Source organism: Callorhinus ursinus, unplaced genomic scaffold (assembly GCF_003265705.2).
Source record: "Callorhinus ursinus isolate GAN/ISIS: 27379988/994484 unplaced genomic scaffold, GSC_fseal_2.0 scaffold5, whole genome shotgun sequence".
In the NCBI taxonomy this organism is placed as follows: domain Eukaryota; kingdom Metazoa; phylum Chordata; class Mammalia; order Carnivora; family Otariidae; genus Callorhinus; species Callorhinus ursinus.
Genome location: NW_027397067.1, coordinates 49936700 through 49962076, shown reverse-complemented (window position 1 = coordinate 49962076; position 25377 = coordinate 49936700). Strand labels below are relative to the sequence as shown.

The window sequence follows — 25377 nt, the reverse complement described above, 5'->3', positions numbered from 1 at the left end:
CCCCCCCCCCCCCCCCGCCCACTCCCCTCCAGCGACCCTGTTTGTTTCCTGTGATTAAGTCTCTTACAGTTTGTCTCCGTCTCTGATTTCATCTTGTTTTATTTTTTCCTCTCTTCCCCTATGATCCTCTGTTTTGTTTTCAAAGGCCATTTCTAAGTCCTTTACCACCAGCTGCTTTTTCATCATAGGAAAGAATTCTCAAAGCACTTATTTACCCACTGTTGAGTGCCTACCGTTTGCCAAGTTTTTTGTATGTATCTTTGGATCTTCACAGTCCTCTGTAATATAAACTACATATTACTTTTATCTACCCAAGGACACAACTCATAAGGGCAAAACTAAGAATTGACCTGACTTAGTCTTGTCGGACTTAACAGTCATCTTGTGAATGAGATGAATCATAAAATGAAGTAATATCAGTAAAGAAAAATACCCATCTTCAAATTTGAGCTAACAGACCTGGATTACTTACAAACTTACTGAGCCTCAGCTTCCTTGTTTTAAAATAAGGACAATAATAGCTACGTCATAAGATTGTGAGGGATAAATTAAGATAACATTTGTAAAGGCCTTCGCATATGTTTTGGTCATCTATTGCTGTGTAACAAACTTTATGCTTAAAGCAACCACAAGTTACTCAGTTTGCTCACAAATCAATAACTTGGGCAGCGCTCAGTGGAATTGGATCATCCTGCTCCTGGCGCCCATGGGGGCTGCAGGACATACTCCCAAAAGAGTTCACCTATGACTGACAAGTCTGTGCTGGCTGTGGGCTGGGACCTCAGCCAGGGCCGCCAGCCAGGAGGCTTGGAGCCTCTCCATGTGGGCCTCTACAAGGGCTGCTTGTGTTTCCTTACAATATGGAAATTGGGATCCAAGAATGAGTGTTCCAAGCACCTGCCGAAGCTGCAAGTCTTCTCACGACCTAGTCTCAGAAGGTTCAGGATGTCACCTCCTGTATGTTGTCAAACAAGTCACCGAGGCCAACCCAACAGAAAGTGATAGACTCCACTCTCAATAGTGGACATAGCAAAGAATTTGTGGCATCTGTAATTACCACAGCACGGTATCTGATACATAAGAAACACTAACTTGCCAGTGAATAGTTTCAGAAAAACAGTGTTACAGTCCCAGTAAGAAGCTCATTTCCCAAAAGGATATCAAATCAACTCAGCTCTTCATGCCAAGGACGTCAATTGTGCTTATATTGATTACAAATACAAAGGTAAAACAATCAGTGCATATTTAAATAAGTATTTAGGCAGTGATAAATGGTAACAATGAGTTATTTTTCAGCTATATTTAAAATAACTTCTATTTCAACATATGATATCATAATCTATAAAATCTTTATTTTTAAATTTATTAGAGACGACATAGCAGGTAAAAGTCAGAGCGCCTGGATTTTAATCCTGCCCTGCTTATTACCTGTGATCTCCAGCAAACCCCTTGATCACTCCGCACTTCAGTTCTTTGTCTGTAAATGGAGATAATAGGGCTGTTGGTAGATTCAATAAATTAAACTATGTAAAGCTCTTGTAGCAGTACCTGGCTCGTGTTTGCTGTTATTGTCTATTCAACAGAGAACATCTCTGAAGCTTGAATTAAATGAGAAATGGTGCATGAAACATCCTGAAAGAATTGTGGTTTCTAAAGATCGTGAAAGTATACTTACCCGAATGCTTCTGAGTACAGCCTCTTCCCCTGGAATCATGGATGTGAACTGCAACCCAGAATAAAAGTCAAAATGAGAGCAAGAAAAGGGAGAAGAAACTATAGTACCTCTCCTGGGATGAGCTGAAGGGAATTCCCAGATGGAGGAGGCGGAGGATCCTGCTGGGGAAATTACCTTAGTGACTGAATCAGGAGTTATGTTGGTTTTTTTTTTAAGATTTCATTTATTTGAAAGAAAGACAGCACGAGACGGGGGGTGGGGGTCAGAGGGAGAAGCAGACTCCCCACTGAGCAGGGAGCCTGATGTGGGACTTGATCCTAGGACTCCAGGATCATGACCTGAGCCGAAGGCAGTCACTTAACCAACAGCCACTCAGGCGCCTCTGGAGTTACGGGTTATGAGACTCCTAGAACCTAGTGATTTTCAGATCACTTCGTTCCTTCATTGTAGCAAACACTGCTGGCTGTGTACCCAACATGCAGCAGCAAAGGAGCCTCATTCTAAAGGTGTAGGGAAAGGACAAGAAATAGCCTCAGGTCTCTGAGCAACGGTACAAGCCTTCGCTTGGCTCCCTTGATTGCCAGTTCCATGAAAAGCACCTGTAGTAAGCTTCTCAGTTACCCACAGAGTAATCCATTCCTAACTTGTCAACCAGTTCTTAAATTGGGAATAATAGCTGTGGGCTGGAGGATTAAATGAGATAATACATACAAACAAGTTAGAACAGGGATGGTTACATGCAGTGTAGTGCCCAAGAAGCACTGATTGCTGTGGTTGATGGTCGAGTTATTAATAAACTGCTGGCCCTGTTCTCTGCCAAAGTAACTGTAACAGTTATAATATAAAACATAAAACTGTTTATAACAGTTATATTTGAACAAAAGGCTTTCAGGATCAATAAATTTGGAAACCAGTGCTGGAATATCATAGAACCAAGTCACCCTATGCTAACTGACAGTACACATGGTTTATTGATATTGAAATAAATATATTTTGAAAAGAATTTACTAAGAGTGATTTCAAGTAAAGATACTGAGATGTCAACGAGGGTGAATCTTCCCATGTATAGGAGGGAGGCTCAAGCCCAAAGAAGCTTAATATTTTCCTAAAAGTGACATGGAAGCTTCACTAAGGACAAATACAGTGAGCTGGAAAACCTGGGCTTTGGAGTCAGACCCATCACAGTCTGAATCCCAGCTCTGCTGCTAAAGAGTTTTATAACGGAATAAATCACTTGATCTCTCCAAGCCTTATTGTCTCATCTGGAACATGGCATAATACCTACCCTTAAGGGTTATTACTGTAAGGATTAAACAAAAGAAAAAGAAAAAAAGAGACTATGCAAAAGCCTTTCCCAGAGCATAAGAGGTTGAAAATAAATTTTAATTGCCAATATTACAGATTCATTTTCCAAATTAAAAAAGCTTATTTTTCTTCTTCCCTCCACTGTGTATAATACATTTTATGTTAGTAGAGCCTTCTTTAAAGAGCAGATTTCCTACATTAGCCATTGTCCTGTTTTCTTGATTACAGAACAACTTAGGTCTGTATCTCAGTGAAAAGTGGTATCTTGACACAGACATCTATTTTATTTTACAAAGGCCAAAATGAAGAAATTCCATAGAGCTCCGAACAGGAAAGATGTGACTCCATGTTATGGACTTAGTAACATGTGTTGAGCTAGTATAAACACCAGACTTTCAGGGAAGTTATTTCTATACAGAAACTATGGTAATAAGCAACTTATAAATAATATTCAAAAACATTTTGCAACTTCACTACAATAGGATCCTGTATATTTCTATCTTATCTGCTGAGCTCTGATTTCAAAGAACATAGAAATTTCTTACCTAGTTTGACTTTTAGATTTCGTTTTTCAAAGTCTGACTTAAATATAGATGTTGTATTGGTTATTGTGCATTGTATGAGTTTTAACTCCATTGTGTTCCTATTACTTCCCTTTGGCTGGATTTGCATTATTGCTGTTTTTTATTGAGATGTCACCGTACAATATAATTTCCATCTCTCTAGCTCATGAGTTGCCGCTAGAACTGTTAACCAAGTGTGCGAAGTGATTCTTTGTAACCATTTTCTTGATTTGGAGTGGAAATAAGCATCCATGTATTTTTTTTTTTTAAGATTTTATTTATTTATTTGAGAGAAAGAATGAGAGAGAGAGAGAGCACATGAGAGAGGGGAGGGTCAGAGGGAGAAGCAGACTCCCTGCTGAGCAGGGAGCCCGATGCGGGACTCGATCCCGGGACTCCAGGATCATGACCTGAGCCGAAGGCAGTCGCTTAACCAACTGAGCCACCCAGGTGCCCCAAGCATCCATGTATTGAGTACTTCCTGAGTACCAACCATAGTACTAGATGCCTTATGTCTGTCATTTCTAATCCTCAGGACTTACCTGTATGATAGATATTGTCCTCTGAATCATCATCAACAGCATCAATAAGTGCCTTTGTTATTGATATTGGAAAGAGTATAACTCTTGAAGCACGAACTAATTCTTTACTATGTTTTCACAAAGAGAATAAGGGAGAAATTTTACTTTATAGTTAAGATTTTATTTCATAGAGTAAGGATTTCTGTTTTATTTGGTACCACGTTTGCTTTATTAAAAACACAAAAAGGTTTAAAAACAACCACTTCACAATCTAGGATGGCTATAATCACACAGAGCAGGAATAACAAGTGTTAGCAAGAATATGGAGAAATTGGAACCCTCATGCCTCACTTGTGCAAATATAAAAATGGTGCAGCCATTCTGGAAAGCAGTTTGGCAATACCTCAAAAGTTAAATATAGAGCTACCATATGACCCTGAAATCCCACTCCTAGGTATATACCCAAAGAAATGAAAACATATGTCCACATAAAAACTTGTATGTTTTTATAGTAGCATTATTCATAATACATTTACGGTAGCATTATTCATAACAACCAAAAAGTAGAAATAACCCAAATGTACATCATTTGATAAATGGATAAAAGTGTGATATAGCCAGAAAATGACATATGACTTGGCAAGAAAAAGGAATGAAGTGGAAAAACATTCTACAACATGAATAAACTTGAAACCATTATGCCAAGTGAAAGACGTCAGTCACAAAGGACCACAAATTATATGACCTTATTTATATGAAATGTCTTGAAACCTATAGAGACAAAAAGTAGATAATTGGTTGCCTAGAGCTAGGAAATGGGCAGTTGGGGGAGTTAGGATTGGTGACTTCTAATGGGTACAAGTTTCTTTCAGGGTTGATAAAAATATTCTGAAGACAGATTAGATGAATGTTGCAAAACTTTGTAAGTATATTAAAAACCATTGAATGGAACGCTTCAAATGGGTGAACTTTGTGATATGTAATTTATCTCAATAAGGCTGTTAATGATTAGAGAACAAAAATACAAACAATATTCTTTTTCTCCTTTTGCTTTTAGAATTAGGTCTAAGCTAGGGGCGCCTGGGTGGCTCAGTCGTTAAGTGTCTGCCTTCGGCTCAGGTCATGATCCCAGGGTCCTGGGATCGAGCCCCGCATCGGGCTCCCTGCTCAGCGGGAAGCCTGCTTCTCCCTCTCCCACTCCCCCTGCTTGTGTTCCCTCTCTCGCTGTGTCTCTCTCTGTCAAATAAATAAAATCTTTAAAAAAAAAAAAAAAGAATTAGGTCTAAGCTATTCCTGTATAAATAATCTTGCTTATTCTGCGGGATAAAAGTAATTTTTTTTATCAAATTAAAGACAGAAAATACTGTCTTCATCTATTTAGCAGTATAATATAGTTGTTGTCAGTTCCATTGGCCTTGAAATCTGATCAACTAACTGTATTACCCTGGCAATTAACCTCTCTTAACCATAGTTTTTACATCTGTAAAATGGAAGTAAGACTTCCTACCTCATGGAGTTCCTGTCGACATGAGAGAACATATGAGGGCCTGAGCCCAGGGCCTAATGGATTCAAATTCAACAATTAATTATTCCATAAATATTTACGGAATAAATATTCCGTAAATATTTGCTCAATCTATATGCTCTTGAAGTCATAATGTGAAAGTTTTGTTTAATGCGAAAATATATTTTGTAAATCTAGAAAGTTCTAAAATAAAGTTATAATATGAAATTACACATGTATATTAACATGTCCCCCAAATGATGCATTAGTCATAGTCAAGGAAACAAAGAAACTATTTCTTCTCCTTTCCAACTTTAAAGGAAGGATAATAACTATATATAAATAGAGATATAAGGTCACCAGGAGTGGCTTATCTGTTACTTACACAAGTTGCTGAAGGAACCAAGGGAATAGTTGGCCTTTTCAAGAAGCCATCTAGTGGTTTATTCTAGCATTTACAGTTATTTATTTTGCAAAGCAATTAGTTGATTACTTGTTTATCATATCACTCAAATGAATTTCTTTGAAGGCAAATGTATGAATCAAAAAGAAAATAAGGCTGGCACTCAGTTTGGAGCTCCAAAGAAGTCTAAAAGAAACTTTTAACTGTGACCTGATTAATGTGGACCAAATGCTGCAAAATCCCTCCAAAGAGTCGTGTACTGTGATATTGACAAGGTGAACATGAAGTACGTGAGCTCTTCTTAGGTGCCACTGAGAGGTCTGTGAGCACACAGATAAATATTGTGCAGTTTATGTTTTCCAGGAGGTCAGATTAGTGCCCTTAAATACACAGTTACGTAACAGATGGGTAGTTAGGTATTATCCTTGACCTACAGCAACATTTTCACTGCTTCTGTGGTGTCTAGTACTAAGTACCTCTTACAGGAAAAGAGTAATCTTCTCCCAAGAAGTATTTAAGATGAACAACATTTTTAATGAAGAAGGACGATACACAACTTCATCACCTTATGTGAGAGAAATAAAAGTATAAAATGAGATGGCAGAGACCGTGCAGAGATCGGAAGGCTCTGCGCCAGAGGGCGTGGGCGGAGGTGGGGCCAGGGCCCATAGGAGGCGCCGCCCCCTGCCTGCTGTGTTTGTATCTCATGCTCCTGCCTGTCCGGGGATTGCTCCACATCCGCGAGGCTCAACACCGTCGTGTCTGCATCACTTTATACCGTGTTGGGAAGGCTCCAGCACAGCGCCTGTTAGCCCTGCTTCAGCCCCAGGTGTGGCCTTGAGTAAATCCCAGTAAGGTCCGCCTTGAATCCCTTTTGCTTTAGATCTTGACAGCATCGGGGACGGGGAGGGGGGCTTGCTTTAGATGTGGGGCACAGGAAGAGTGCCACTAAGTTGAAGATGACATTTTTTTATTACTATTTTTAATTTAAATTTTAGTTAACATACAAGTACAACATTGGTTTCTGGAGTAGAATTCGGTGATTCATCACTTATAGAAAACAGCACCCAGTGTTCATCGCAAGTGCCCTCCTTGATACCCATCACCCATTTAGCTCGTCCCCTGCCCACCTCCCCTCCAGCAACCCTCAGTGCGTTCTCGATCGTCAAAAGTCTCATGTCTTGTTTCTCTCTCTTTTTCTTTTCCCCTTCCCCTATGTTGATCTGTTTTATTTCTTAAATTCCACATATGAGTGAAATCACATGGTATTTGTCTTTCTCTGACTTATTTCACTTAGCATTATACACTTTAGCTCCATTCACATCATTGTAAATGGTAGGATTTCATTTTTTTTTTTTGATGGCTGAGTAATAATATTCCCTTGTATATGTATACCACATGAAGATGACTTTTAGAATGGAAATAGGTAAACTCTTCTGCAGATACTCTGCAGCTCACTTTGTGTTCAAATCAAAAGTCAACAAAATTCAAAAGACATAAAAGAGATAGTGGTTGCCATGGGCCAGGGCTAGGGGCAGAGAAGACTGGCTGTAAAGGGACACAAGAAAACTTCTGGGGATGACGGAAATACTCTCTATCTCGATTGTGGTGGTACCTGCGTGAAAAAAGATTGCATGTCGTTGTCAAAATTCATAGTACTATATGCCCAAACGAGATGAATTTTACTCTCTGTATTTTACAATGTTTTTATTAAAATTTTTTTAAAATATAAAATACATTATTCAAACCCTATTTTGGTCTATGCAACAAAAGTCCAAATAGTATTTTTAAAACGATTTGCTCTTGCTTAAAATGGTTAAGAAACTTAGCCAAGAATCCACAGATGATAGGTGAGAAGCCAGAACTGAAATCCAGATCGGTTGGGCTCCAAAGTGCAAGCTGATTTGTTCATTCATTCATTCGTTCGTTCGTTCATTCATTTTTTTTTTCTTATACTCTTTGTAATCCATGGAGCGCTTTCACTATTTCCTTAAGTATTATTATATTGCTGGAATAAGTTTTGCTAAAAATGACCAAAATAACTTGGAAACTGTGGCACATTCTGAGTGAGTTACAGGAGCAGGAGAGGTTTTGGAAGCACAGTTTCGTGCTGCCAGCAGATGGGCAGACGAAACCTCCGAGCAGAGCCCAGTGTGCCTGGGCCACCACTTGAGAAGGCAAGTGTCTTTTTGCTTAAGGGAAATAATGACAGCCATTATCATAGGCTGAATAAGGGGCCCGAAGGATACCTGCCTATCTTTCTAGAACCTGGAAACTGTGGATGTTGCCTTGTAGGGCAAAAGGGACTTTGCAGATATGAAGTTGAGGATTTTCAGATGGGGAGAGTATCCTGGGTTACACAGGTGGGCCGCGACTCTAAGAGGGAGGTTAAGGAAGACCGGACACGGAAGAGAAGGAGGGCGCCTGGGTGGCTCAGTGGGTTGGGCGACTGCCTTCGGCTCAGGTCATGGTCCTGGAGTCCCGCGATCGAGTCCCGCATCGGGCTCCCTGCTCGGCGGGGAGTCTGCTTCTCCCTCTGACCCTATCCCCTCTGATGTGCTCTCTCTCTCATTCTCTCTCTCTCAGATAAATAAATAAAATCTTTAAAAAAAAAAAAAAAGAAGAAGAAGAGAAGGAAACTGTGACCACGGAGGCAAAGATGGGAGTGACGGGGCCACAGCCGAGGGATACTGCCCCCCTCCAAAGGCTGGAGGAGGCCAGGAGGCAAATTCTCCCCTCGGAGGCCCCAAAAGGAACTGCACTGCCCATAGTCTGACTACAGTCCAGTAGAAATTGACCTGGCTCCATGACCAAAAAAGACGAAATCTATGTCCTTTCAAGCTGCCGTGTTTGTGGTGCTTTGTTACAGCAGCTGCAGGAAATGAAGACCAACTGCTAGAGCCTGCTTTTCTAGGGCGTGCCTACACCTGGCAGCTTCGCCTCAGAATATTTTAACAAACAAGAAACAAGCAAACAAATAAAAACCATGTAGGACCAAACTGTATAGGAGATAAGAACGTTTAGAAAGTATTTTCCTTGAAGGACACCTGGGTGGCTCAGTCGGTGAAGCATCTGACTCTTGATTTCGGCTCAGGTTGTAAACTCAGGTCTTAATCTCAGGGTTGTGAGGTCAAGCCCTGCACTGGGCTCCCCATTTTAAGTATAAAAAAAAGGTATTTTCCTTGAGTTTCTTGGACTCACACGATAACATGTCTGAAAGTTTTCCCCCAAAGCAGGTCAGTGTGGGTATGTTGGATCTGGTCCCATGAGATTTGTTAATTTGTTACCAAAAAATCCACTTTATAATTTTATTTACTTATTTACTTATTTTACCACTCATGACCTTGGTTACCCGAGCAAGAACACAGAATGGCTCCACCACAGAGTCATCACAGTTTAGGTGACTATGGGCAGCTTTGCCACAGCCCAGTATGGGCGCTAGAGGTCTGAAGTCAGTGTCAGGGACGTAGGATTTCACTCCTGGATCCTTGTTTATCCATTCACGTCACCTGAGGCCCCAGGGCAGCCAGGAGCTGAACCTGGTTTTGGAATCTGGAGTCACATAATGGGTAGATTACAGGTTCCAGAATGGCTTACCTCCAGTATTTATTGCTATGTGACCTTGGGCAAACCATTCGACCTCAAAAGCCTCATCTATTAAAGGGAAAAATAGCATTCGGGTCAAAGAGTTGTTGTGGGAGTGAAGTAAAATAAGGCATGTCAAGTATTTGGCCCAGTCCCAACTTGACGTGAGTGCTTGGTAACTCTTAGCTACCGATGCTGGTATTGTTATTCAGGACAGCTATCTCCCTCTACCCAGGACTGGTGCTTCAGGGAAGAGTGCCCTCTGGAGCTGTGCGATGACCAGGTCACTCTCTCTCTCTCTCTCTGACCCTCCAGAGTCAGGGGACCATTCCCACCTGCCCATGCATGTCATTGCTGAACAATGAAAAAATGTCATCCCTGCTCATCAGCACACAGACTCTAAGATCAGTCCCACCAAGCATCGTCCCCTGATGACTGCGGGTTATACACTCTGTATGTGGCACCCTTCCCAAGCAGAGCCCCTCAGCCTCAGTGGAGGGACCAGAAATAAAATAGTCCTGAATCTCAAAGGCAAGTCCTACTCGGTATCCAAGTCACCCACCTTGACCCGAGAAGAGTTGAACTCTAGGGCTATGCAGGGCACTCTGTGGATGAGCTTCCGTCCCTGTTCACAGAATCATAAAACTCTAAAAGCACAGAGGGTAGGTCCTATTAACTTAACTCCATGTTTTTCAGTTGAAGAGACAGAGGCCCTGAGAGTGACTCGGCCAAGCTCACACCAGAGGTTGGCATCAGAACCAGGATTAGACTCCTAATTCCAATTCCTCCTTTGATTTTTTTCTATTTTGACCTGTCCATGCTGCCTACTCCCCACTTCGATCACTGATTCAAATATAACCTCATTACCCTGCCTGGGTCATGGGACTTGGATCCCAGGGTGGGACAGGGAACTGGGGCTTCCCACAGACCCCAGCTGGGGCATGCTTTCTGGAGACACCCAGTTCTGTCCTGTTCTCTGAGGTGTTGCCTGCACACCCTCACCATCCCTTCCCTCTGCCCGTGAACAATGGCTTGAAACCCTCTGAGGGCCCCAGGGGCCTAGAACAGGAGCGGGACACGATAGGAGAACAGGGAAAGCAAACTCCTGGACACCAGACTTGCTGAGGACTTAACTGTCACTGGGCCTGGTAGATTCGTTTCCCCCTAAACGCACGGCTCTCAGTGAGGGAGGTCACGATTTTCTCCTCTACCTTGCTACCCCTTGAAGCCATCCATCAGGGCTGTTCTGTGACTAAGCATCAGTCTTCGTAAATCTTTGAGTGTCAGTTCATCCTCTGAGGACTAACGTGCTCTCAGACACACTTTGTTCTGTGAGTCAATCAACAAGACTCTACCCCAGCGGGAGGAATACAAAATGGCAGTTTTGCTTCCCCCCAACATCGAGTCTGTCTCCCCAAATCCTTGTGCACTGTATCTAAAATAAAGAAACCTTTGAAATCATTCACCTGGACGGTTTCAGAGAGGATGTCACAACCGCCCTGACATCCCGTCTTACTTACCTAAGGTGGTGTGTTATTTGAATAGCTGGTAGGAGTTGCATTACATTTAAAATTATTCCTTTCACCTTTACACAACACCCTTTCCATAACAGTTGTATAACCTTCTTGGATTTCTTGTTTCTGGCTTGACGGCCAAATCCGGAACTTGAAATAATTGAGGCTTTCTAATTTTTAATCATTTTGACATGTGCATACTCTGAGAGCTGAGGAAATTCGGCCATACCCTGCATTCCATTATTGAAAACGCCATCCTTGAGGCCGCATGTGACCACCTCATCTCCAAACTCAAAGGTACTTCGCAGCCTCTGTCGGTTTACTGTTGAAAGTGACAGAAGACGCAAAGTAAACCAGCTTCCACAAAAGAGGAAAGTCTAGAGGAGGGGACTTGAGGCACGGGTAGTTTCAGAAGCTCCAACAATGTGAGAACCCAACCTCTCTCCATCTCTCCTTCATGTCCTCTGTGTTGGTTCTGTTCACTTAACAGCCGTGTCGTCTACACGGCTCCCAGAAGCCTCTCGTTTATACCCTTCCAGGTTCAAGCCCAGCAGGAAGGAACAAACTCCCCATCTGCTCCACCTAACAAAAGTCTTAGAATCTGCTCTCATTGGGACATGTGCCCATCCCTGAACCCATCACTGTGAGGGCTTCCTGGTGGGTGGAGGATTTCCCGCCAAAGAAACTCTAGTGACTATTACCAGAATAAGGACAAGAATAGGGGCCGGAACAGCAGGTGTCTACCACACTCTCCAGTCCTTCTATAGCATTCGATCCTGGTGCCCTTCTTGAAATTCTGTATTGTTGTCTTCCCCCCACACAATGCTTTCTCATCCCCCTTCTCTCTGACTGCCCCTCTTCTGTTTTCTCTTCCTCTTCCTCCCCTGTAGGGTGAGGGGTGGTCCATGCTTGTTTAGCTTTATCAGACCTGACTTGCCATCACCTCCCCAACCTTTTACATACTCTGTTCCCACGACCCAGAATGCCATTCCTCTTCCCACCCCTCATCTCCTTATGTCCATGTCCTCTATGTCCTGGTTCAAATATCTCTTTGTGAATCTTCTATATCTGATTTTCTTCAAGACAAAGTCCACTCTCCTTCCTCTGAACTCTTTATCCTCTCTCAAAGGTAGAATTTTGTTTTATATATTCGTCATATATGGAAATGTCTATGTGTGTCACCATTGGCTCTTGGCTCCTTGAGGACAAGAATGTCATTTATCTTTATCACTTACCCCTCTAACAACCCCCCCACCCAGCCCCAATGGTCAGTCCTTACAAAGCCAGTATTTGCTAAATAAGTTTATTTGGTATTTCCCATTTTATTAAGGTGCATTCACATCCATCACCATATCTGCTTCTCAAAGCAAGTCTGGAAGGGGAGAACAAGTATTATCTCAGTTTTATGTATGAGAAAACGAAGGACTCAAGACGGTGAAAGATTTAACTGAAAGATCCTTAAGCCAGTTTTGTGAAAAACCTGAGGAAAAGCCCAGATCTTTAGAGTTACATTACCTGCTTTTTTCCATGAAAACCTTGCTAGTCTGTATTGCATCATTAAAATCTGGACAATAGTTTATATCAAACCGCTTTACTTTCAAATAGATTAAATATTTCACTCTGAACTTTCACTCTGTGTCTGCCAATTACTCGGATTGTGTGATGATGATTTGCTCTTCATATAAAGACTATTTTTACAAGGAAATCCAGATCAAGTGGTTCTTTCTGGCGTGGGTATTATCATTGCTGCAGGTGGTGTGTGTGTGTGTGTGTGTGTGTTGGTTCTTTCTGGCGTGGGTATTATCATTGCTGCAGGTGAGGTGTGTGTGTGTGTGTGTGTGTGTGTGTGTGTGTGTGTGTGTGTGTGTGTGTCTTGGCACACACGTTCGTCTTCAAGGGTAGGGATACAGGCACTTTCCCCCAAAGTGCCTTTTCTTATAAAGGAAAACAGATGTGTAAAACTCCAAGACTTTCCCGTCGGAGGACTCGGACACCCAGGCTCGGGGCGACGGGACCCCGGGGCGGGAGCAGCGCGGAGCCGGCCTGTCGCAGCCTGCCAGAGTCAGCCCAGCCCTCCCGGGGTGGAGTCCGCCCTCGCGGCCAGTCGATAAACCGGCCCGGGTGCCGGGGCTCGGCGCTCGCCCGCGCTTCGCAGCCGGAGCCGGAGCCCAGGGTGCCGCCCCTCCTCTCCCCTCCCCCCGCACGATGGCGTTGGCGTCGCGGCTCCTGATCCGCGGGGGGCGCGTGGTCAACGACGACCTCTCGCAGGTGGCCGACGTGCTGGTGGAGGACGGCGTGGTGCGGGCGCTCGGCCGCGACCTGCTGCCGCCCGGGGGCGCGCCCGCCAGCCTGCGGGTCCTCGACGCCGCCGGCAAGCTGGTGCTGCCCGGCGGCATCGACACGCACACGCACATGCAGTTCCCCTTCATGGGCGCGCGGTCCGTGGACGACTTCCACCAGGGCACCAAGGTACCCGCGCCGCCGCGCCCTCCAGCCCCAGGCGCCCCGCCGAGCTCCGGGGCCTTCCGCCGCTGCCGCCGCGCGGAAGGGCTGGGGGTGGGGGCTGCGGAGCGAGCCCTGCCGCAGCGACCGCCGGCTGTGGAGCCGGGCTTGACCTTCCCCGCGCGCGCGCGCGCCCTTCTTCTAGGCGCCCCTTTTCGCGGCCACCAGCCCAGCTCTGGCCGAGCCAGACGCCCTCCACTCCTCCCTCTGGGTAATTTGACAAATTAAGGCAACCTGTCCCCTCATCCTCATTTCTCTGCACTCTGTACCCCCCTCACTCCCCTCCCCACCGTCATTGGTATTCTGTGGAAGTCCACACGTCTTTCATAATATCTGTAGCATCTTTTTGTTTTGGGGGCACTCCCAGCCATTTTCTCCCTATGTTCCATCCCCAGCCAAAACCAGATGAAAAATCCATTCACCTAGTAGCTGGTGCCCTGACTTCCAAGTTCAAAGCGTGCGCTGGGTCCTGTTAAATCTGGGCGGGCTGGAAGCCCAAGACGTCCACAATCTTTGCCTCCACACCCTACCCCCCCCCCCAGCCCCCGGGTAGAAAAGACAGCCCCCCGACAAGAATTTAGAAGAGAAATATTCCAGAAAGGTCTCCCAGCACTCACACTGGCCCCAAGGCAACCTGGCCCCATCTCTTCTTAACAGGCTTGCCCTGGGGACGTCAAATAGGGATCTAATTCTTGCTGCTTGAACCTGGGCAGCCTGGCTGATGGTGCAGGAGTTTCAGATCACCAAACCAAGGTGGGAGAGGCTTGGGTTTCTCTAGATGCAAAGGCCTAGAGGTTCTGGTCAATGAAAAGAACCTTAAACGTTTCTGCAAAGCTCCTGAAAACAAGATCTGGAGTTGAACTGGGCGGCCTAACAGCTACATAAAGTTAAAACCCCGCTCAGCACTTGGCTAAGCCCAGCCCTCACCCGTCTTGAGGTTTGCGTTTTGGGGCTGCAGGGAGAAAAATGGCTCTTTCCAGAATGAAAGTATTGATATGCTTAAGGCCTAAACCCTTGTGTGTGAAACAGATCAGGTTACTTAGTTGTGCAGGCTTTCAGAGCAGTTTGGAGGATAGTTCATTTACCTTACTAACTTCTCTCAAATAGTTTTATTTTCTTCACACACACCCCTCCATATTTCTCAGTCATCTATGATTGAGTAGAATGTTTAATAGAAAAAAGAACCGTTTGACCCAGAGAGAAGGGTGTGGGGCTTGCTGCTCACATCAAGATTTGGAAAGTTTACTCCTAAGTTACTAATTTACCTTTACCATCAGGGCAGTGGTCAAAGTCTTTTTGTAGGACATATCATTATCTGTTGTGAACATTGAATATTCATTTTGCCGTTTTGTTAAAAAGTAAAATTTCTTAAAATTTAATGAACTTAGTTTTTACATTTTAAATAAAATTTTCAGATATAAAAGCAATACATGATGGTACAAAATTGGGAAAAAAAATTATTACCCATAATCTCTTAACTCTATGACAGCTGTTTGGGTGTATTGCTTTTATGCTTTCTAATATGCTTTATTTTACATAATTGAGATCATATTATGCATGTATGTATGAGTATGTGTGTATACCTGTATATAAAATTTTGTAACCTGTTGTTTTCAGTTACAGTAGACACACTTTCTGTTATCACAGGCTCATCATTAACAAAGTGGTTTGCTGGTGGCGGGGCACTCCATTGACACCCCCATTTACCAGGTGCAAAGCTATTCCTTCTGGCCATCAGTTGCCAGGCCCACTAGCATCATTTCCCCTCAGCATCTCCCTTTTTCTTATCAGGGTTCTACAGATGCAGCCAGGAAGTGGGGTTGGGAATGCTCTAGAGGAGGAACATTCCTTCCCTTTCTCAAGATTATCTGTGCATGCCCCAAGGCCCTGAAACTTGGTTCTTAGTCTTCTATCTGTTGTTCTCTGGCCATTCAGGGATTCCTAGGTTGGAGAGATTTACAATTCTATAGTGAGAAGGCAGGTCTTTGAAGCATATTATAGTATTATAGTCATCAGCATTTGAAAGAACTTATCCACCAGCTGATTCTCTAGGTATTTCCATACTTAAAGGTTGTCAACTCATGAGCTTAGGATCTTAATTAAATAGAATGGTCTTAATTAAACAATATAGTCAGAGATGTTAAGGTCAAAGATTTAGCGGAGGCTAAATTCATGTTGAACATTAAACAGTACTCAAAGACACTAAGTTACAAAAGTCTACTTCAATACTGGTTGGATCCCAGGAGATAACCTCTCCGGCACCCAGAGACAGAGGTTCCTAGTTCCATGAAATGGAACTAGATGGGTAAATATAGATAAACATGAGCATTCAAGTATTGGCCTGAGTTCTGAAAGGAGAACGTTATGGAGTCACCTTGTCCTCTTTTATAGTCTTCACAATAATTCCCAAGGCAATGTTGGTGGAGTTTCTAGTTCCCAGAAATAGAAACAAAGAAGTCTTTAGTAGATGCTGATTGTGCTGTATATTACACTTGAAAACATTAATATGGTTAAAGTACCATTTATTTTATCCAGCACTCACTGGGTGCTAGGCACTGTGCTAAGCTGTTCATCTGCCAACACTCTTATCTCCTTTTGCAGTTGAACAAACTGAAATTTAAGTCGCTTGCCTAAGGTCACACACCAGTAAGTGACCAAGTGGCTCTTCAAATTCCTTACTGCCTACCATTGCTAGAGCTCTTACCTACTAGGCTCTCTTCCTTTCTGAAACTATTGGGAAAACGTGTGATGTTTAGATTTGTCCAAGTGGCAGGTGATGGGATGAAAACGCTGGGTGAGATGCAAAATCGAGCAGAGTCATCCTTAAGAAATACAGTAGCCCTTCACCTTCCCAAAGCTAGAGGCAGTTAAGGTTATCAAAATAAATACACATCTCAGGCGTTAGGTTTGTGAGGCATTTATACTGCATTGATGGCCACATCATCTCTAAGGATACAGAAATGGGTACCTCACATACAGAAAGCTATAGAGGAAAAATGATATATGATGCTTTCAGGAGATGGGCTCTAAACGTTTGCTTTCTGCATGCCCCGGGCTGATCATTTATAACATCTGACACATAGAAGGGATAGTGTTTGTGGTATTCTATTTATTGATCACCAGATTGTGATGTGGCCCAGTTTAAAAAATGGAATATAGGTCAACCAAAGGTTACATAGTTTGTAAATCTAATTTATGGCAGAGGTTGGGTTAAAGCCTATGATTGATTTACTTAATTACAGGTAAAAGCTTTTTATCTGATGTAACTAATAGTAATAATGTTCTGCTTTCAAGAAATCATATTTCATCTTGTTGGTCTATACTAGAAGTACACTCGTCTTCCAATAATTCAATATCCGTGGGGAAAAACAGTGGGATTCTTTATTCAAATGGAAATTGTGAATTAAAGTTGAAGAAATTATGACTTTGCTTTTACTACATCCTGTGATAAGAGAGTAAATTAAAAAAGCTCGGCTAGTTTTCAAATATATATTTATTAATATTCAGAATATATGCAGCTTGGAGTAGGTAGACTCACATTAAAAATCTGGCAGCATCAGTAGCTGGCAGAAGGATCTTTTTTTTTTTTTTAATTGGGAAAACACGCAGAACACTTTTTTTTGTGTAGGACAAAAAATCTTCAAAATTATCAAGAAAGGAAATTATACTTTGCTCTGGAACTTTTTGGTAAAGTGCCATCAAGATGATTACTTATAATAAGGCAGTGGAAGGTATGTGATTAAGCATGCATTTGTGGTGTATTTGTAGAATTTCTTCACCTTGTAGGAGAACTGGGCTTCAGAAAACTTGGTCGCCAGCCAAATCCCTCTTTCTGTTGCTTGCTGGAGTGGGCTGGGCTTCAGAGGCTGTGTGGGCTGACTGTGTGACCTTGGGCAAGTCACTTCTTCTCTCAGGGTTGTTAACATTATCTTGTCTGTATAATGATGCATCGGTTAGAAGAACAACTTGAATTTAAAAAAAAGAATGGCTCCTGGGTGGCTCAGTCGTTAGGCGTCTGCCTTTGGCTCAGGTCATGATCCCAGGGTCCTGGAATCGGGCTCCCTGCTCAGCAGGGAGTCTGCTTCTCCCTCTGACCCTCTTCCCTCTCGTGCTCTCTGTCTCTCATTCTCTCTCTCTCAAATAAATAAATAAAATCTTTTTTTAAAAAAGTTAGTTTAAAGTAAGACAAAATGTAATCTTTAAAAAAAAAAACAAACCAAATCATTTGAGGCAAATATGGATTCCAATCTGCTGTATTAACAATCCTAGTTAACACTGATTAGGTGATAGGCTTTGGCCAAAACTGAGTGTTTCGCTTTCATAGGCGCTTAAGAGTATACATTCCACATGAACATGTTTCTAGAAGGAACCAGGAAATTACATGGCCAGGGCTAGCAGTATTTTTAAGAAATGAAATGTCACATTAACATGCAACTTACACTGCTTTCTCATTTTGCTATTGGAAAAGTGAACCATCAAAATTATTCCATCTCATAGCTATTGGGGGAAATTCATTGATCCCTCCCTTCCTTTCTCCTGTTAAAAAACAAAAATTCAACTGAGTAAATCTGAGGATCTAATTGTCTTTATTAAGCGATTCAAAAATCAGACAGCATCCCATCTGGCAAGTAGAAGGAAGCTACCAGGAGTTTACAAAATGGAAGGTTTTTGTAGGAAGGAGAGTGGGGCAGGAAGTTACTAGCAAAAGAGAAGAAAGGATTGTTTCACGAGTGGTCAGTTTCCTGAGGGGGCGGGGCATGGTGTCTTATCATGCAGATTACCTCCTCTTACTTTGGGGGATGGAGAGGGCCCATGTGACAGATTCCCTCATTGGTGCCAACCAGAAAATTCCTGACTACTTTTCTGAGGGAGGTTGAAACTGCAGTTTGATTAGGTATTAAGCCCTGGTTTGGTGATTTGGCCTAGGGTAAGTCATTCCACCTTGGGATTGTGATTTTCTTTTTAACACTCCCTTAAACATTTAAAGAACATTTATGTACCAGGCACTGTAATGGGCAAAAGACAGACAGAGATGAAACTCTATCCATCCAATCAGGATCTCTGAGGGATGGGATAAATTTCCCTAGACGATGCTGGTGTGCAGCCAAGGTTAAGAGTCACTGGACCAAGTGGAAGAAGGGCTGGGGAGGGAAGAGCAGGTGTGAGCTGCTTCTTACCTCTCTCACTGAGGAAGAAAGGAGCTCAGAGCTCTGCGAGGAGAGGGAGGGATGGTGTCACTGGAGTGGGGCGAATGGGTTGGGAAGGAGGTGACTCAAGAGCAAGCGGAAGGGTCAGCTGAAGTTCAGCCTTGTGGGATGTGTAATATAATTGTCTTTTCTCCATTCTAAGAGCAAAGGGAAATCAATATAAGATTGGCAGTGGCAAACATGGCTGGGGATGAGGTGACAGTGAAGAGCTACTGCTCTAGTCCTGTCAGAAGATGTAGATGGCATTGAGCAGCAGAGGTGAAGACGCAGGAAGGAGAGAGACTCATGGAATATGTAGGAGGCAGCCCACGGGGGTTGGGGGAGAGCTGGGCTTGCCAGTGGGTTGGATCTGGGGATGTCAAGAAGAAGAGGGATAAATGTCAAGGGTGACTCCTCAGTCTGGTTTGCAAAGTTGGATGGACAGTGGTGCAGTTAATATGTCAGACTCAGGGACACAAGGAGACAGGCAATGCAGAGGCTGTCTTTACAAAGCCGAATGTGCTTCTGGAGTTGGAACATAAACTGGGATCATGAAGTTTGTTTTCATAAGTCTTAGCGACTATGAGAAAGCTGAGAATTCAGTCCAGGATTTCTCCCTAAGGCTCAAATGTCCTCTTGGATTTCCTTCTGCTTTACTTGGGTTGATTGATCAGGTCCTATGATTGATTTTAATGAGACAAAGTCACTTGTTCCAGGATGAGCTTAGAAATGAAAATTTGGTGACCCCGTCAAAAGGAAGACGATGCTTGGGATGCTTTCAATAACGATTTACAACCTAATACATTCTTAAATAGAATCTTGTGTTATATAATATTGTGGCCCTGCTGTTGGTTGGAGTTTATCTCAATGTATGTTCTATCACATTTGCACCTGATAAGCACATGCTCTCCTCCTCCCAAAAGAAGGTTTTAGATAAATTGGAAGGTTTTCAAGGGAGAACAGCCGAAGTAATTAGGAGCTGAAAGAATTGATTTATGAGCCAAGATTAGATAAGGTAAATACATTTTGTTTGGCTATCTGACAAATAAAAGCGGAGTGAAGTCAATCAGCAGTAAAAACAAAGGAAACAATTCAGGTTCACCCAGAAATATGAGAGAAATTTTCACCCTTCACTGGTTCTCCCTCCCCTCCCTAACTCTTTTCATTCCTCAAATGTTAGGTAAACCCTGAAGAATATCTGTGAAGTGAACCTAAAAGGATCTGATGATAAAAACGGTTAGACAGATCCTGAAAATATCTGAGGTGGCCTAGGAAGGTGATGTTCTGACCCTTTGGTTTGCTGAATAAAGGAGATTCTTCCAGGGCCCATAGATGCGTGAAGATGAAGGAGCACTAGTACAGAGCCCTTCCTTATTAATTTTCTAGGGACACATTTATTTCAGTAGTGATTGTCACAGTGATGAACATCAACTGAGCCATATAAAACTGTGTTTCATTTGTGGCTTTCCAATTCACAGTCTGATGGCATTTGTTTTGTTTTGTAAGGCATTTGGTTTCCTAAGTGCATGATTTACTTTATCAACCTCTGCATTTCTCAAAGGAATGATTCACCAATGACCTGGGGCAACTGGCTGGAAATCAGATCCCAGGACAGGGAAGAGGGGCTGAGGGAAAATGGCTTGCATAGGGTTGAGGGCCAGAGTAGGCTGAAAGTAAGACTTAACCCTCAGAGTTGTATGCTCCTCCATGTAACCTTGGGGAGTCATTCGACATCTCTGAGCCTCAACATCTTCAACTTTAAAGTGAAAAGAGTTCCTACCTTTCCAGACTGCAAGGCTTAATTAAATATCTAATGTGTATAGGACACTTAACCCAGGCCTGGGCATTTATTTACAAGCTCTTCTTTGAAGAGGTCAGTACCTCCTGGGAGGAACATGTCTCCTTAACACCCTATTTGGGATTACAGATCTGCCACTCTAGCCTGTGGCTCCCTGGATCTAGTGGAAGGAAATAATACTGAAATAATATTCGGGGGTTTGAGGTAACCTTGGGCAGTGAAAGGACCCTGGGTAACCGGAGAGACCAGGAGAGGAGGGGGAAAAGGAGGTTCAGAGGAGGTTGGGGCGCAGACGGTGGCCAGCAGCTGATCACCAGGACCCAGGGTGGCAGTGGGGCCCCCCTGTGGTGAGCGGCTCATGTCCCCCTGATTTGTTTTCCATACATCTGTCCACACCCTCTTCCATTCAGTAGAGCTTCTCGAAATGTGTTCCCGTGTTGAGGGGAGGAGAGGGAGGAAGGGCGTGGAGGAGAAACAGAACAAGAAGAAACAAAGTAGAGGTGAATGGCAGTTCTCCTCTCTCTTTCCTGCTCCCGGGGAACTAGGGAGGTGGAGCAGGTGTGATAAATCCTGATTTGGGAGCTTGCAAATTGTAGCCCCAGGAATTTCGGTCTGCTGTCGTTTTAGAAAATGGCCCTTTGACCATCGCATCTGCACCAGCAACAGTCTCTACTTTATTTATATAGCATAGGCATGCATGTTGATCATCTATCTGTAAAGCCCTTTTTTCTTCTTGTAAAACTTGTGCTTTGTTAATAGAAAAGTTAGCAAATATTAAAAATAAAATTTAACGAGAGGGAAATTGAAACAACCTGCCATCACGCCACCCAGAAACAGCCACTTTGTAAATGGTTGTCTTGGTTCGGTACTGTTGCTTTCCTGCTAAGTGTTGGAATGTTCTGGAGCATGCATTGTGATTTATATCATCATGTCTCCCTTCTCTGTCCTGGGGCCATCTCGACCACCCTCAGGACCCCTCTGGCATCCTCTCCAAGGCGACTGCCACAAACTTCTCCTGCCCTTGCTGGCTCCTCAGGGTCAGGTCTGCGTTTCGCTCTGTGTGCAAAGACACAGAGTGGACATGTGCCCAGGCCTCTCACTCTGAGGATGTTACACACCACACTCATGTTCCCCCTTCACGCCAGAGCTGCCTCCCTCCTCTGTCTCCTCATCTGTCACCAGCAGTCATCCCAGTGAGAATCTACTCAGAGCCCTGTCGCCCAGGCTGATAGCACAGCCTTCCTCTTGTTGGAACCAATGCTTTGAGTTAACCCTAGTCTAGGTCTTAATTCAATTCTGCCCTTTACCACTTTCTGCAGAGCTGCCGGATTTTCCTCCTGGGCCCTTCCTCAGAGTGACCCCATGCTATTGGTTGTTCCTCAAAACATAGGCTTTGGAGCCTGGTGATGTGGTTCCAGTCCCGCCTTTGTCAAGTTATTAAGAGTGCTCTGTTGGGTTTCCTCAACCCTAAAATGGGGCTAAAATATTACCTGTTGCAGATCTGGTGAGATGAGTATAAAAGTTAGAACATCACAATAGTTCCTGGCACATAATAAGTGCTCACTGCAAGTGAGTTATCATTATCCTGTTGGCAACTTAATGTGTGTGTCCTAATACTAACTTAAGTCCACATTTCCTCTGGTCTGTTTATCCTTCCCTCCTGAATTCCCAGTGGTCTTTCCCCTGGACTTCTTCTAAGGAGCTTAACAATTTTTACCTCCCCTTAGCAATCTCTATACCACTGTTTCTTGTAGAAGTATACTTGCTACCTGTTATTACAAACTGATTGATTTACTCATATTTCCCTCTCCGCCTCCAGACTATAGACACCCACGCAGAGAACCTTTGTCTGATTATTTGTGGGCCCTCCCACCCCCTCTCATTCCCTGTAATGGCTTACATGTGGTAGACCTTTTTTTTTTTTTGGTAACAATTTCATTAAGATAAAATTCATATATAATAAAGTTCAGCCATTTAAGGTATACCTTAATAGTGGTCTTTAGTATATTCCTGGAATTGGGCAACCATCACCAAAATCAGTGTTAAAACATTTTATCTCTCCAAAAAGAAAGTAGGTGCCCCCTTAGCTATCACCTTGACTCAACCCCTCCAGCCCAAGGCAACCACTACCCTACTTACTGTCTCTGTGGATTTGCCTTTTCTGGATATTTCATACAAGTGGAATCAGAGAGTATGTGATCCTCTGTGACTGGCTTCTTTTTTTTTTTAATTTTTTTTATAGATTTTATTTATTTATTTGAGAGAGAGAATGAGATAGAGAGCACGAGAGGGAAGAGAGTCAGAGGGAGAAGCAGACTCCCTGCTGAGCAGGGAGCCCGATGCGGGACTCGATCCCGGGACCCCAGGATCATGACCTGAGCTGAAGGCAGTCGCTTAACCAACTGAGCCACCCAGGCACCCTGTGACTGACTTCTTTCACTTAACGTAATGTGTTCAAGGTTCATCCACAGCGTGTGCCAGTGCTTCCTCCGTATGGTCAAATAAGATTCCATAGCGTTCCTCTCCCTCATTTTGTTATCCATTCATCAGTTCATGGATATTTGGGTTGTTTCCACTTTGGGACTATTATGAATAATGCTGCTCTGAATATTTGTGTACAGGTTTTTGTGTGGACATGTTTTCATTTCTCTGGGCTACATGCCTAGGCTTGGACTTGCTGGCTCATAGGGTAACTCCAGGTTTAACTTTCTGAGAAACTGCTTTCCAAAGCGGCTGCACCATCTTCTTGTAGTTCCATCAGCAGTGTGTCTGGTTTGCCCGCATCCTGAATGTGGAAGACTTAATACGGAAAGAATGGAAAGAATAGTTCTTTAAGCTTGATTTTATAGTTCAGTAGACACTAAAAAAGTACTTTCTTCTAACACTTTAATTAACAGCACTTGCTATTAGAAAAATGCCCTTTGTCCTCAAGGGATGTCTGCGATGCACTGGGAAAACACTTTAAGAAGGAAAAAGGCAAGAAGATTAATCTGCATTCAAATAAAAATACAGAACCTGAGGATTTTTTTTCTAGTATTGTCATGATTGTAATGAACCAATAGGGATTTCTTAAGAAATGCAAATAGGTATTGTTTGCCATGAATAAGGCAATGTTATCTAAAGGTAGAGACAAAGTATAGGATCCTGTACAAAAAGTGAGATTTTTTGAGAGCAAAAAGAATTGGAGTGGGGCCAAGTGACTTAGGGGAAAAATAAAAAATCTATTGAAGTAAGCAAGAATAGAGCTAGTAAACCAGGTGGGACATGGGATTGCTCCGTGTATCTGGGCAGCTTTGCAGGGAGGGTGATGGGGGTGTAGGCAGAGGGACCTGGGAGAGGGGCTGGTGGATTACCAGCTGATAAGCACTGAATCTGAGCTTCCAGCCCTGGAGTCAGTCAGCCTCCCTGGTCAATGCCCCCTTAACGACTGCATGAGCATCCCTCTCTGCTCATTTGTTTTCCTCACTTACCTTGTTTGACCATAACAGTTAAAAGCACATTAACCACCTCATGATTTTAGTTTAAGTAAAATCAATTTCAGTAGTTCATCAAAGACACTTCATTAAGCAACTTACTTAACTTACTTTTAAAATTAGTCGTAAGTTAACATAATATACTATAATATACCAAGGAAAATATGAGTTCAGCCAGATCATGTGTGGCCTTGTAGACCCTGTTATGAAGACTCAACTTCATTCCAGAGGTGGTGAAAAGCATTCAGTTTTAACCTTTGTGCTTTGGAATGTGCTTCTTTCTACTTGCCCCGAGGAGTTTGTATTGTAGGGAATGGAAGCAAAACCTGAAATATTACAATCAAGGGGAAGAATGACAAGAGGTTGAACTAAGACCAGAGCAGTGGAGATGGATTAGAGGGGCCAGTTGGGAGTTAAGGAAAGACAGTTGGTTGTGGGGAATGAAGGTGAAGCGGGCACCATGTGAGTCTCCGGGGATTCTGCATGCAGCACGGGCAGTTGGAGATACAATTCACCAAGACTGATTGTCATGAAATGAGATTTCACAATAATGAATCTAGTTTTCTGGAGAAGAAAAAGTTTTGCGTTCTTCTCTGTTTTTTCATCTCAGTTTTTCTGCTGAGAGTTTGCAGTCCGAGAATTTTGTTTGGGCCAAAGCCATTTTCTTTTCATCAGACATGTCATTTTTCAAAACAGTTCCAGCAATTTCAATACTTCCAACTTTAATTTATGGAAAGTCTATTCATGTCCCTCTGGGTCTTTTATTTATTTATTTTTAAAGATTGTATTTATTTGTGAGAAAGAGACAGAATGAATGCAGGAACTGGGGGGCAGGGGGACTTGATCCCAGGACCCTGAGATCATGACCTGAGCTGAAGGCAGATGCTTAACTGACTGAACCACCCAGGCGCCCCATGTCCCTCTGGGTCTTTTAAACAAGCAGCATTGTTGCGCAATTTCCTGGACCCCCCTCAAGCTCGCCCAAGTGCTTGCCAGTGCATAGCGTTCAAGGAGATAAATGACTCAGCTAGAAAATTGATGGCTAACCTGTTGAAACTCTCTTGTTATTCCAGGCCGCCCTGGCAGGAGGCACCACCATGATCATTGATTTTGCCATTCCTCAGAAAGGCGCTTCCCTTCTCCAGGCCTTCGAGACCTGGCGAAGCTGGGCTGACCCCAAAGTCTGCTGCGACTACAGCCTTCATGTGGCGGTGACATGGTGGAGTGACCAGGTGAACCACCGGGGGTGGGGGGGGGTGGATTTCTTCCATTTAGTCCCCTAGCCCTTGCTCCCCTAGGAAATTAGTGATATCAGTTGCTTCCTGGGTGACTGGAAGTCAGAATTAGA

General features: G+C 43.3%; 1 protein-coding gene across 1 annotated transcript in view; it reads left to right on the top strand.

Moving 5' to 3' along the window:
• Positions 1 to 13220: 13220 nt before the first annotated feature.
• Positions 13221 to 25377, top strand: part of DPYS (dihydropyrimidinase) — a 70560-nt gene continuing 58403 nt past the window's right edge. Inside the window, exons 1-2 of the mRNA XM_025871502.2 lie at positions 13221 to 13539; positions 25103 to 25261. Of these exons, the coding sequence (XP_025727287.1) occupies positions 13276 to 13539; positions 25103 to 25261 (423 nt within the window). The 5' untranslated portion in view covers positions 13221 to 13275. The remainder of the gene's footprint in view (positions 13540 to 25102; positions 25262 to 25377) is intronic.